The sequence below is a fragment of the Aedes albopictus genome, chromosome 1 (assembly GCF_035046485.1).
Source record: "Aedes albopictus strain Foshan chromosome 1, AalbF5, whole genome shotgun sequence".
Lineage (NCBI taxonomy): Eukaryota > Metazoa > Arthropoda > Insecta > Diptera > Culicidae > Aedes > Aedes albopictus.
In genome coordinates, this window is record NC_085136.1 from 274964932 (window position 1) to 274978731 (window position 13800).

Below are 13800 nucleotides of genomic sequence, written 5' to 3' on the forward strand. Positions count from 1 at the left end.
TTACGGAACATTTTCCCAAAATCATTGAAAAACTGGTGGTCCGGTCTGACTTAACGCCGACCAATTGTTCCATTATATGGGATTTCCATATTGGACAATTATGTGTATGACGGGAGTCCTGGACATCCTGGATTCAAATAATTGCCAACGTTTTTTTTCCTTGTCATTTCTACTCATATTTCTCATGTATTTGTAGCTGTCGAATGATATCATTGCATAGTGATCTAGAAGTGTACGTTCGACGTGCTATTGGGACCAGTTCCGGAGTATCCAGTCAATCATCCATTTATCTGATATTCTATTGCTTGATGCTGTTGAAATTTCCAATTAAACTTACAACAGTTGGGTCACAGTGAAACAGACGTAAAACTTGGAACATATGGGGATTTAAAAAAACGGTTACGAAAACATACAGGTACTAGAAAAAACTTGAAAATTTGAAGACACAGAGGGTTGATTAATTGGAAAATTGAGAAAATTGTAAAAAAATCACGTTCTGGTGGGATTAAAACTCACTAAATCGTATTGGCTAGACCGGCGCTTTAACCAACTAAGCCCCAGAACAGGTAACAATTCTGCGGAATAGAAAACCAAACTGACTCCGAGCCCATCTCATGGACGCTCCTATTTTCACAATTCCATCTCCCTTTCGGTTTAGATGCCAACCTCCCAACAACACGCTCGCGGTTGTGCCTTCTAAATAGGTATGTCTGATAGGCGTCACTTAGTCAAAGACTGTATTGAAGAAGAACAATTGATACCTGCAAGGTGGCCAAGGTGTCGTCCGCGCTCTTCAGTATACGACAGATTACTAAAAAGAGGCATAAGCTGGCAAATGACTTATTCAAAGTGCGAAATTTCGGAGTACCAGCTATGTGGTCAATTATGATGGTTTATACAGAGTTGCACATAGTGGAGCCTCGTGGTTGTGCGGTTAGCGTCACCAAGCGTATAATCGTACCATGCCATGGGGTGAGGGTTCGATTCTCGCTCCGAGCGATGTTTCTTCCTCGTATCCACTGGTGCTCGTAATGTGTATCCGGTATCCGAGTCTTTTTTATATCAATCTAATTTGTTTCGCCCGAAAGTCGTGCATTGACACCATCTGCCAAAACTCAATTGTTATTACTAAATTGTATCTACGCTAACTTAAAAGCAGTGCCCACATAGTGGGCCTGCCAGTTGTAGTCTCAAAATTTATTTACGATCATCCGCTGCACAGTGGGAAAAAATGGACCCAAAATCGCAACTTTTAGAAGCCGCTGATTTGGAAAAGCATCAAATACCTATTTCTATGTAAAAAATGACAAGGAATCGAATGGTGGTGGTCTCGTTTTGTGCAGACCACGGGAAAGGTCCCATTTCGCCCCATTTTGCCCTTTTTTGAACTATTTTTATGCAAAACATAACAAAGTAGCAAAGATAAACCTCTGCCGCCGACATATAACCCGGGAAAACGTTAAATACTATAGTAGAGGTTGTTCTCAATTGAAGTTGAACATTTCCGTGCTGACCAGATCACTATAACGCCCCATTTTGCCCCACACTACTTATTAATTATGAAAAAAAACTAGTTTTATCCATGGATTTTCAAGCAGTTTTCGATGTTTCCATTCAAATCATAGCAATCATGATGCAAATATTCTTAAACAACTGGATAGAGTTGATTTCCACCATGGCAGAGCACGAGTTGTGGCTTACTTTGCCCCAATTCTCCCTTATTTTCATGTTTCGGTGCTAAATTTTACCAAAAAGCATATGAAGATCTCCGCTAACGATCTGTATCTATAAAAAAACGTTCAGTATTTCAGCGAAGATGATCCACAATGAGGGTGGAACATTTTCATGTTGCCCGTATCACTATAATGTCCCATTTTGCCCCATATTCCTTAAAATCTATTAAAAGGAGTTTTTTTTAGTTCTCATGATGTATTCGAAGCTTCCATGCAAAACATAGCATCATGATGCAAATACTCATTAAAAAAACTAGATAGAGTTGTTTTTCACCATGGAAGAGCACGAGATGTGACCTATTTTGCCCCAATTCACACTAATTTTGATGTTTCGGTGCCAAATATGTCCGGAAAGCATATGAAGATCTCCGCTGATGATCTACATCCATGAAAAACGTTCAATATTTCAGCAAAGATTATCCACCACGATGGTGGAGCATTTTCAAGTTGCCCATATCACGATACGATAATGTTCCATTTTGCCCCATATTCCTTCAAAACTATGAAAAATTAGTGTTTTCATATATTTTCAAGCTGTTTTCGAAGTTTTCATGCAATAACATGCAATTATGATGCAAATACTCTTAAATAAAACTAGATAGAGTTTATTTTACCATGGATGAGCAAGGGATGTGACCTATTTTGCCCCAATTCATTCTAATTTTCATGTTTCATGAATGTTATAGAACTTCCTCTGCTTATTACAACGCTCCTGGTGGTTTCTGAAAGCTATTGATTTGAAATCATTGTGAAATCTATAAAACAATACACGTTGTTCCAAAGTGAATATAGTCAAATAACGCGTTCCTTTTTTCTCCCATTCCAGATGAGACCCGGTGCATTTCTAGTGAACACAGCCCGCGGCGGACTGGTGGACGACGAAGCGCTCGCCCTCGCACTGAAACAGGGCCGAATCCGGGCGGCCGCCCTCGATGTTCATGAGAATGAGCCATTCAATGTATTTCAGGTTTACTTACTATTTAGATTCTAAATTTTCCTCTATATGTATTTTGTCTGTTTGTGTGGTTTATGTTTGTGGTTTTCCGTTCTCTTTCTTCCCGCGCCCACCGAGTTACGTGCGCTCGCACATATGTACACATATGTTCGTTTGAACAGATTGTGTGCGTGTGTGCGTGCGTTTGTGTGACGTATTTTCCAAAATTCTTCAACACTGTTGTTGTCCACATTGTGTAAACATATCTACCGTGAGCAGCCGAATTCGCTGAAAAGTGCAACGGTTCCGGATTTTTGCATTCCACTTCTCTAAATTGGCCGATCAGTTTCGGTTTTGTGATGGTCGATAAACTAGCCATTAATGTCCCGAGCATACCTGTGCAGATGCAACAATGAACGTATTTTATGGCCAACAAACGGAAGTCTCTATGTTTGTGAATGACAAAAGATTTATTCTAGATTGAACGTTTAATTCATTTTATCGAGAAACCGAACGCTCGTCTCGTAACTAATATCGAACATATCAATTGAGACACATACACCAATCAATGTTTCACATTGTCGCCATCAGCAAAGTTCAAATTTTTCATTTCACCTCATTTCGCGCATTTCATACGGAAATGGGAGCAAATCTATGGAAAAGTGGTTATGTTACCCCTCCGAATTTTACATATTTAGTACTTTTGCTTACTATTAAGAAAGGCATTTCTTAGTTCCATATTCAAATCATGGAACGATAAGAAAAACTTAAGTAAACAAAAACGCCAAGTATAGACAAATTCTGAGAGGTATTATAACATTTATTCAAAGAATTGCTCCTACTGCTTTGGCATTCAAAGCCAGGACCGGGATCCAAGGGATCAGATCTCTTGCCGTGACAACCCGAACCTAACCATTAAACAGCGTAACACATCTAACACGTTTCCATGCGGAGGGGCGATTCTTGGTACTTAGAACAGAAACTGTTCCTTTGGCAATCGTAGATTATTTGTGGTTTAGTGAGCTAGAGCGCCGGTCCAAGCTAGACGGGCTCGTCTGTTCAAATCTCGTCGGAGTGTAAATCTCTTTAATTAATTTTTTTTTCATACATAAATGTGATTTTTGGTTGATTTTTTTATTATGAAACAATTACTCGTACCAAGAATCGAACTTTCGAATCATATCATTTTTCGGACATTTCAAAGTAGTAGTCTAGTATCAAGTCAGTAGAACAAGTGAGCGACTAACATCACTAACACCCGCCGTGGCCAGTGCTTCTCAATCAAGGTACAAAATCCAAACCCGCTGTTAGTAACATCTGGTTGAGAACTGCTGCCTCGGTTTCATTGTAGTTGTGCATTGTTTCATAATCCCACGGATCTGATTAAAACGTTTCCCCCGTTTTTGTTTCGTTTTCTCATAACCCACAAAAAAAAAACACAAAACAGGGTTCCCTGAAAGACACACCCAACCTGCTGTGTACGCCCCATGCCGCCTTCTACAGCGAGGCCGCTACGACCGAACTGCGCGAGATGGCAGCCAGCGAAATCCGGCGGGCAATCATTGGCAATATTCCGGACTGTCTCCGGAACTGCGTCAACAAGGAATACTTCCTACGATCGTCGACGGGCGGCGGTGCCGGAGGATACTCAGACAGTAAGCAAAAGTTCCAGTTGACCGCGGCGTAGGTTGTGTGACGTTGCTCAGTGAGAGATTATTCCCCGGGATGAACGACACTGTATCAATGACATGTAAACAGGGATGGAACACTCACTTGGAAAGAGTTACACTCACTTGCTATTTTCTCATCTCAGAAGCATGGTATCAAAAACCAGTGTATGGAGCACTTTTACCTTGTGATTTTATCTCAAACTTTCCCGAATAAAGTAAGGGTCGCACACGCATACCAAAGTCGTGACAGAGCGTTCAAGGCAAATCTCCACGAGGTGAGTGTAATTTGCATTCACCTCATGAAGACTCGTCTTCATAGCCCTCTCACGACTTTGGTATGCATATACGACCCTTGATGTGTTCGGCAAAGTTTTAGATAAAACCACAAGGTAAAAGTGCTCCATACACTGTTTTTTGATAGCATGCTTTTGAACTGAGAAAGTACTAAGTGAATGTAACTCTTTCGAAGTGAGTGTTCCCATCCCTGCATGTAAATAGTGTATTCTGTGCTTCAGTGCATTTGGAGTGTTTACATAGATTATTAGTTTCTTTGAACAAAACAAACTTGAACAAAAGTAGTTGTAGTTGAACCAATATTGTCAAGGGATCTCTGTGTAAGAAATTGATTGCAGATCAATAGGTAATTGATTATTTTAACAAAAGCTCGATTATAAAAGTTGTTGCATTCATCTAAATAAGTAAAATAACTGTTATTATTGCTTGAATTGAATAGATTCAATCGGTGTGTCCTGTATTTCCGGGAAATAGTCTCCAGGGGAAAATTTTACCAGCAAATGTCACACAATCGCCGCGGTCAATTCCTCAACACTCTCATCGAAGCAAAAAGCATCCGACCCAGTTGATTGCCTTCGATGGGAATGTGTTGAACCTAGCACTTAAACCATTAAAACCAAAACCAAAACAAAACTTATAGCTGGTAAAAATGGCGGCCATTATTATTCAGGTGGATTACAGCAAGCACATAGTACAACGCCGCTCGAGTTACCGCTCAGTTCTGGACCGCACGGGCCGCCCAGTGGACCCCCGCCACCGTCAGTCGCCGTACCACCTGTCTCCGCTGTCACAGCGCCACCACCACAAGGTATACAACATTCTATGGTCAGCAAATCGGTATGTTAACAGAAACAACGAAAACGAAAACTGAGTGAAGCAACACGAATCTTGAAACGAACTGTGTGGTTGTTAAAAGTGTGTTTTAGTCCTGTTATTGTTTTCCTGGTTTCCTTTCTTCTGACACATGTATTCCTTTCCTGGTTCTTTATTGTCCTTTGAGTTTACGGTCTCTTGGTTTTCATTATTATTTTCCTATTTATTTTTTATACCTTTCTTTTTTCGATAGTTTCATTTGTTTTTAATTTTCTTAGTAATTTAGCATGTCTATTGATTATTAGATGTCAATTTTCTGTTACAGTATACACTTGATATGCATGTGAAAGGATTATTTTACTGCACCAGAGGGGAATACCTTTTAGTTCTCCTATTGTTCGTTTTTCACGTGAAATAGTAATGTTTCCGTTTCACTTTTTTTTAGTTTCTCACCCTCACACATTACTACCAACCAACCAACCACCAATCCACCAATACGAAACACACATGACTCCAATTCAAATTCTGCCTTCGGGAAATGTTGATCAAAAATTTACGAGAAAATCAATATCATTCTCACAGTTGTTTTATGCTGATGTGAAACTAACTTCCGATGGCAGATTTTGAGTTGCAAAAACACGCACGCAGTTGTTGTTATCAGAGGTTGTTGCTCTACTACTGGAAGATGACAATCGATCGCACTAGGTGATTTGTGTACTTGGGATGGGTTGAGATTATTTTGAAAGAGTGGTTTGTTCGACTGGGAATTATATCAATTTTAAAAGTGAGTTGGACATTGCTACCGAGCAATGCAAAATTTTAGATAAACTGAGATTTGTGATACAATTTTCCTGCTGAAATCAAATCATGTTTGGGACCAGTCTTTGTAGATTTCAGTTCTTTTTGTTCTGGTTCAGAATCTTACTTTCGAGGAGCACCTGGCCTTTACTACTTTCAGTAAAAATTAAATGGAAAACTAACGTATCATGCCTCGAGCATGTGTTCTTGTCAACATCGCAGATTTATGTGGTGTCATAATTAAGATCGCACGCAGAGTCATGGCATATCTCCAAAAATAACCAGTTGAATTTAACAAATTCTTGAGAACCGGCGTCTCATCTCAACACCACGTCAAGCACCGATTAGGGAATTGTTCCGTGTTTGTAGATGCTCCCACGGGGGAGCTTTGTCACCACTTTGTGGAATTTCGTAACCGTTACGCTGTACACATGTCTATGTTGCCCTTTACTAGCAAGTATCAGTCGGAACGTATTTGACAAAAATATGAAAATTAGAAGAAACAGTACGTCAATTGACTGGCAAATTGAGAGATGAAATTGTGAAAAAAAATCGCGTTCTGGTGGGATTTGAATCCACGACTCTGTATTCGCTTGATCGGTGCTTTTACCAACTAAACCACAGAACAGGTTTTGCGGAATAGAAAGTCAAACAGAATCCGAGCCCGCATCATGATTTTTTTTGCAATTTCAACTCTCATTCGGCTTAAATGACAATATATCTACACGCTTGCCTTCATAGACATGTGTACCGTAGTTGCGTTTCATCGGCGCAGTTAGTCGCTTGAGTGTGCGACCGAATCGAGCTCTCGCCGCATACAAAAAAAGTCGCCAGCAACAAATACGGTTCGGTGCCTAGGTATGCGGAGTGCAAGAGTAAGTCTCGGTATTCTATAAACAATTCACCCTCGCTTGTAGTTAGACTCCATACTTGACTCGAGTCAAGTACGAGACACTGAAGACGACCTTACAGTTGAGATCGAAACTCCTATTTATCACAGGATGCAAATACATAGTTGGAAAGTATTTAACTCGATTGTATATTACAATTGGTTTGATAGACGCAATCAAATAAGGATTGCAGTGGTATGGTTCATACGAAATGTTTGGTTCAGCCTTCTGTGTTGATACCATATGAAAAGATACGAAGATAGTTGATAGTTGATGGTTGGTGTTGCCTATATGGCATCCCTATTATTTTGATTAAGTTCTACTTAGTAAAAAATGTAGTTCAACAGTACGTACGTTACTGGAACAAAGGCGTGAAGCAGCTTAGTGTTCTATTAGCACTTCCACGGTTATGATCTGAGAGCTTCCTCTGTCAATGACCATTTTCTAAGTGTATGTATATTGTTTGGTTGGCATGAAGATACTCTGTATTTAATGCCCAAGTAAGTTAAGGGAATTTTCTTTACGAAAAGTTCTGGGGCCGACCGGGAATCGAACCCGTCAGCATGGTGATGCTGGTAACCCACGCTTTTATAGGTGTGACTATATGGGCTCAAGAACACTGTAGAAACACTCTAAAAATGAATGAGGTATTCAATATATTTGCTGATCCAATCCCCTATTGCAAAATAACAATTCTGTAGTCCTCGATATGGACTTCTCATTTATTGATCTAAACATTTTAAAGTTTGATGCCCACAAACATTTGTACCGTTCTGGCCTATTTGTCAAAAACAAAACAAAACTAACGCCGTTCATTATTGCTTTTCTTCTATTTTTCTCTCTTCTCTTTCTCTCCCGCGCCGCCACACCGAAACGCCCGCTGCGCCGCTTTTAGATATTGATGCACTTGATTACGGAACCGTAGCTTTTAATGCCCAAAACAAGCACAATTTCCGTTAATGAACAATTCACCTACACCCACCTACCACCACCACCACCTACATACACACACAAACACACACCCATAGAATCATCTCTCATCCCTGGTGTTTGTTGACCGATGGCACCGCCGGGGCAAAACTAACTCTGAGGTAGGTGCGCAAATTTTTGTCATTTTTTTTTCTAGTCGAATTTATTAGTTTATTTTCCGGAAAATGGGTACTTGAGAGAAAAAGAGAAAATAAAAAAAAAACTGTGTGCAAAACTGGCAATACTTTTCTATTGCTCTAAATCTTTTTAGTTTACTGGCCCTGGGTTCAATCCCTAGCTCGTCCCTTTGTATCTTTCTATCTATTTTCTCTCACTCTTCTTTGCACATTTAACTCGCTTACCAAACGGCAATCCACGCTTCAATGTGAACCTCTAGGGTACGTTTTTCGCCAGTGTTGGGACTACTCATTTGCAAAGAGTTACACTCACTTGTTACTATCTCAGTTCAAAAGCATGCTATCAAAAAACGGTGTTCGAAAGACTTTTACATTGCAGTTCTATCTAAAAGTTTGCCGAATAAAGTAAAGGTCACACACGCATACCAAAGTCGTGAAGAAGACGTTAGTATGTATAACTTATACTCACTTCGCCCTCACAGTTCTCTCACGACTTTGGTAGGGTAGAGAGCCACTTAGACAGTGGCCGGTATTTTGGGCACTCTTCGTTATAACTCAGTCAATTCCAAACCAATTGATTTGATACTATACGTATCTCACCGTGTTCCAAAAATTGTGTTAATTGGTTAAAAATTGGCTGAGTTATAGCAGAAAAGTGCCCAGATAAAACTACAATGTACCTAAATGTCCTTCACCGTTTTTAGGTAACATGCTTCTGTACTGAGATAGTAGCATGTGAGTATAACTCTTGCTAGTGAGTATTTCCAACACTGGTTTTGGCCAGTCTAAGGGAAATATTTTTTTTAAATAACCAAAAAACCTATGAAAACTGCCAATATGTAGGCAGGCTGTCAATTCAGCTTAACCCCTTCGGGACGATTTTTTTCATCAACCTCGCCACTGTAGAACGCGTCAGCGAGGTGCAAATGACCCAACCGTCCTGAAAGGGTTAAGCTTTACTAGGCCCTCGGTAAAAAATAATTAAACTATCAGCGATAGGCCTAAATAAAAAGGTGTGCATAAACATTAAAGTGGTATGAGTTTTTATGACTAAAAGAACTTATACCCATCATCGACAAAAGAAACTTTGATAATCGATTTCAACAGGTCTGTGTCATTTGGCAAAAAGACATCTGGCAGAACGGTCATTTGGCACAATGGACATTTGGCATAATAAAGAAGGGTGCATTTCGATTATGCCGAAGGTCCATTATACCACATGACTGTTATGCCAAATGTCTTTATGCCAAGTGACCCTATGCCAAACGACTTTATGCCAAATGATTTTATACTAAATGTCCCGATCCCTAGAAAAAATCACTGACTTCGGTAATATTTCATCGAAATGTATTTTACCAAAAAATTTGGTGAAGTTAGTAACTTTTACCGAACTTCGTTAGAGTTTGACAGATAAACGATAACTTTTTGACGAAATTCGACAACTTTTTAAAAATTCTTGGTAAAAAAGCTTCTCCGAGCGCTTAGCAGTCGAGATTTTGGTAAAGATACCGAACGCAACTAGCTGAGTAGCTGACCTGCTGCAAATGATTTTAACCAATCGAACTGAACAAACCACTCCAAGTACACAAATCACCGCGACCGGAAATCATTGACACTCTGATTCTGTTGCATACATTAGTTTTACAAACATTCATACATATATGCATTACCAACACCGTAGCGTTCTCTTTTTCTTGGGAGTAGTACTTTTTTGTGGTACCGATGTATAGACTACATATGTTGTTTTAAATGATCTTTCATACACTTTTTCTAAACAACTGCAGAGGTAAAATGGTGTCAAATTGCGAATGAAATCAATTGTTTTACATGCATCACATTGTCCATAAAAATCATATTTAGTAGAATTGCCGGAATGTACCATTTTCCTAAATGTAATTTCATGTTTATAACTTATTCATTTTATGGCTATATCGGTTTTTTTCTACTCAGAGTATAAGGGAGTAGAGATCAAAGTGGATAATGAAATGATAGATATGATAGTATTCGCTAGGTTGCGAACAAGTATGAAAATTTTTAAAGAAGGTGAAATTAGGCAAGTAGGCCATGTATTGAACGAATACATCAAATGCGTGAAACTTCTGCCGTACGACCTGTGCTTTTAAACAGATCGGCTTGGTTGGTAGTTAATATCACCTTACCAAGACTGGCAAAAGTTTCAGGCACCCGACGGCCTATGTATTGTTCTGTTTTCATCACAAGTTCTACCGATCGGTAGCTTTTTCGGAATTCGCACTTCGTTCATAGGAGTATGCCTATATCGCGGCGTGTTCTTCCTATTAGCTTTTTCGATTTTATTGGATAGAACACTTTTCTTTTTAAGCCAAACTTATACTCTGAGTAGAAAAATACCGATATAGCCATAAAATAATTAAGCTATAAATAGAATACGGTCGATAAATCAGAATATGATGTAATTTCATGTATTGTAATTTGTGAAGGACGTACCATAGACAAACAGACGTATCACTCTACTCACTTTCCATCGTTTCTCCTTTTAACGGATTATTCAAATAATCCGTAGTTCGCAAATCGCTCGCTCATGGCGCTCACATTATTTTTACTCCTGTTTGACGTTTGCTCATTACCGCCATCTGCTCAGTGGGTTTGCGTACCACAGCGTAATTAGAATTGGGCGATTTTGTTTGCGTAACGATTATTTTTATCGCATTTTGTTCCAAGTGATACGTCTGTTTATCTGTGAACGTACCTTTTACATAATGGTCCTATGTACCGAACGAAGGCATGATTAAATCGTAGAAACAGAAAAAAAAATCAGTAATCTATTGGAGGGTAGAAGAAAGACAACCGTAGGTGTCGAGTGCTCAATATAAACTAAACATTTATTTCAAATAAAGATCTTAGGCTACTATGATTGGTCTCTGCTACCGAGTTGCTTCGTCATACTCCATCACTCCTCCTCAAGCTCGAAGTGCTGAAGACCAATCTTCTTCCGTAATAGCTGCAGCTTGATTCTTGCTAACGGCTTCGTGAGAATGTCAGCAATCATCGTTTCTGTGGGACAGTACACAACGTTCATGACACCGGTACTATTCAGCTCCTTCACGAAATTGTACCGCGTATCGATGTGCTTTGTCCGACTACTTTCTCCTTCCGATCGCAGCATCGCAATACAGCTTTGATTGTCCTCTCGAACCTGTATCGGCTGGTCGACAATCTCTCCTACATCGTTCATCAATTTGAGCAACCAGAGTAGCTCCCGACTTGCTTCGGATAAGGCAACATACTCCGCTTCGGTTGAAGAGAGTGTCACACACTGTTGCTTCCTGGCTGTCCAGCTGATAGGTCCGCCGAGCCGGAATACGAATCCCGTGTTGCTTTTCCGGTCCACACGATCGCCGGCCCAGTCGGCGTCTACGTAGGCCTCCAGTGGTCCTTCATCTCCCAGTCTCAGCTTCAAGTCCGCGGTTGTGTACAAATACCGCAGAGTTCGCTTGGCTTCTGTCCAATCAGATTCCGTGGGATGACTCACCTTACGCCCTAGAATGGACGCGCTGATCGCAATATCGGGCCTCGTATTTACCGCAATATACAGTAAAGCACCTACAAGGCTTTGGAAATCTTCTTTCCGGGGCATTGAGCTCTCCTCCATTTGCTGCATATTCGGGTATCCGGGGTCCATTGGGATATGCGATGGCCTCGCTTTGTCTTGTCCGAACCTCACCGCTACTCTCCGGATGTACGCGCTCTGGTCCAGCAGGAACTCACCGTTTTGTGTTCGCTGGATCCGGATTCCCAGGTAATTTGACACTGGTCCGAGGCACGTTATCTTGAAGTTTCGTTGCAAATGATTACGAACCCTCCGGTATTCGTCTTCGTCGTGGGTCACAATTAACATATCGTCCACGTAAAGCAAAACGAATGTCTTCCTTCCGTTGTGGGTTCGCACGAAGAGGCATGGATCGGATTTGGATGGCACGTATCCGAGCGCTTGCAGTACCTCGTTGATTTTTCCGTTCCACACTCTTCCTGCCTGCTTCAGACCGTACAGGCTTTTCCGCAAATGGCAGACCTCACTGTTAGATCCGGTTGCGAAACCTGCAGGCTGCTTCATGAATATCGTCTCGGATAATTCGCCATGCAGGTATGCCGTCTTGATATCCACGTGGTGTACCAAGAGGTTCCGACGTGCAGCGATACTCAAAACGGTGCGAATCGTCGTTTGCTTGGCAACTGGTGCGAATACCGCATCATAGTCCGTTCCGTATTTCTGGTTGAACCCTTGAGCAACCAGACGGGCCTTGTACCGGATCACGTTGCCATTATCGTCCAGCTTCTTCTTGTAGATCCATTTGCTGCCAATCGCCTGCTTGTCCGCCGGTAGACGAACGATCTCCCAAGTGGCATTTTCTCGGTGCGATTCAATTTCCTCGTCCATGGCTTGTTTCCACTGCGCGCGTTCGGGACTATTCATGGCCTCCTGATAGGAACTCGGCTCATGCTGACGGTCCGTCACAAGATTGACCTCGTCCCGCAAACGATTTGGCGGCAATCCTTTGTTGGCACGGTTGGAACGTCGTGGTGTGCCAACCCCTCGGTCGACACCATTCTCCTCCTGACGCTCGGACGACCTGATCTCTTGCAGAGTTTCATCATGTTCGTCGTCAGTCACTTCGCTGAAGCCGAAATTGTCGTAGGTTGACTCGTAACCGCTGAAGTCCTCTTCGCTGGAACCGCTGTCCTCGTCGTGGTCGTTCACTGTAACAACGGGGACGTCATCAACTTTGGCAGGTTCAGTGGGTTTGAACGGATAATCAATGATACTTCCCTCATGAGGTTCGGTTGCCCGAACCTCCTCCGGTGTCAGGAACACAGCGTCGCGGCTTACAGTCAGCTTGTCGTTCTCGGGGTCCATGAAGCGGTATGCCTTGTGTTGCTGGGAATACCCGACGAACAGCAGCTTCCTTGATTTCGCTTCTAGCTTCGATCTCTTCTGTTGGGGAATCCACACATACGCCGGTGATCCAAAAATCTTCAGATGACTTAGGTCCGGCTTCTCCCCACTCCACATTTCGAACGGGGTCTTCTGCAACAGCTTGGTGGGTAAACGGTTTTGCAGATAGTTGGCCGTGTTGACAGCCTCGGCCCAATACTTCAACGGCAGACGGGAATCCAAAATCATACAACGCGCCATCTCTACGAGTGAGCGATTCTTTCGCTCCGAAACGCCGTTCTGCTGGGGCGTATACGCAACGGTAAATTGCTGCTTGATTCCTTCCTCTTTGCAGAACCTGTCCAACGTGTTGTTTTGGAACTCGCCGCCTTGGTCCGAGCGGATGATTTTGGGCGTCCTCTCAAATAGCGTTTTGACGTACCTCACATAATCTTTGATGCAGTCACTCACCTCTGATTTATTTTTCAGGAAGTACACTACGCAATAGCGGGAGAAATCGTCGATCAAGGTCAGAAAATAGCGGCAACCCCCAGGCGTTGATGTTCGCATGGGGCCGCATACGTCCGTGTGGATTAGATCCAGCACCCTGGTGGACCGACGTTTCGATATTTTCGGAAATGGAAGACGTG

At 41.7% G+C, this 13800-nt stretch overlaps 1 protein-coding gene across 26 annotated transcripts in view; it reads left to right on the forward strand.

Moving 5' to 3' along the window:
* Positions 1-13800, forward strand: part of LOC109429301 (C-terminal-binding protein) — a 377738-nt gene that overhangs the window by 355367 nt on the left and 8571 nt on the right. For 16 of the 26 annotated variants that reach the window (XM_062846798.1, XM_062846793.1, XM_062846802.1 and 13 more), the window contains 3 exons: positions 2560-2700; positions 4115-4322; positions 5272-5468. In XM_062846798.1, the coding sequence (XP_062702782.1) occupies positions 2560-2700; positions 4115-4322; positions 5272-5468 (546 nt within the window). Of the gene's footprint in view, positions 1-2559; positions 2701-4114; positions 4323-5271; positions 5469-8027; positions 8224-13800 lie in introns of all 26 variants that reach the window. The other 10 variants (XR_009996515.1, XR_009996516.1, XM_029860596.2 and 7 more) reach the window with 7 other exon arrangements.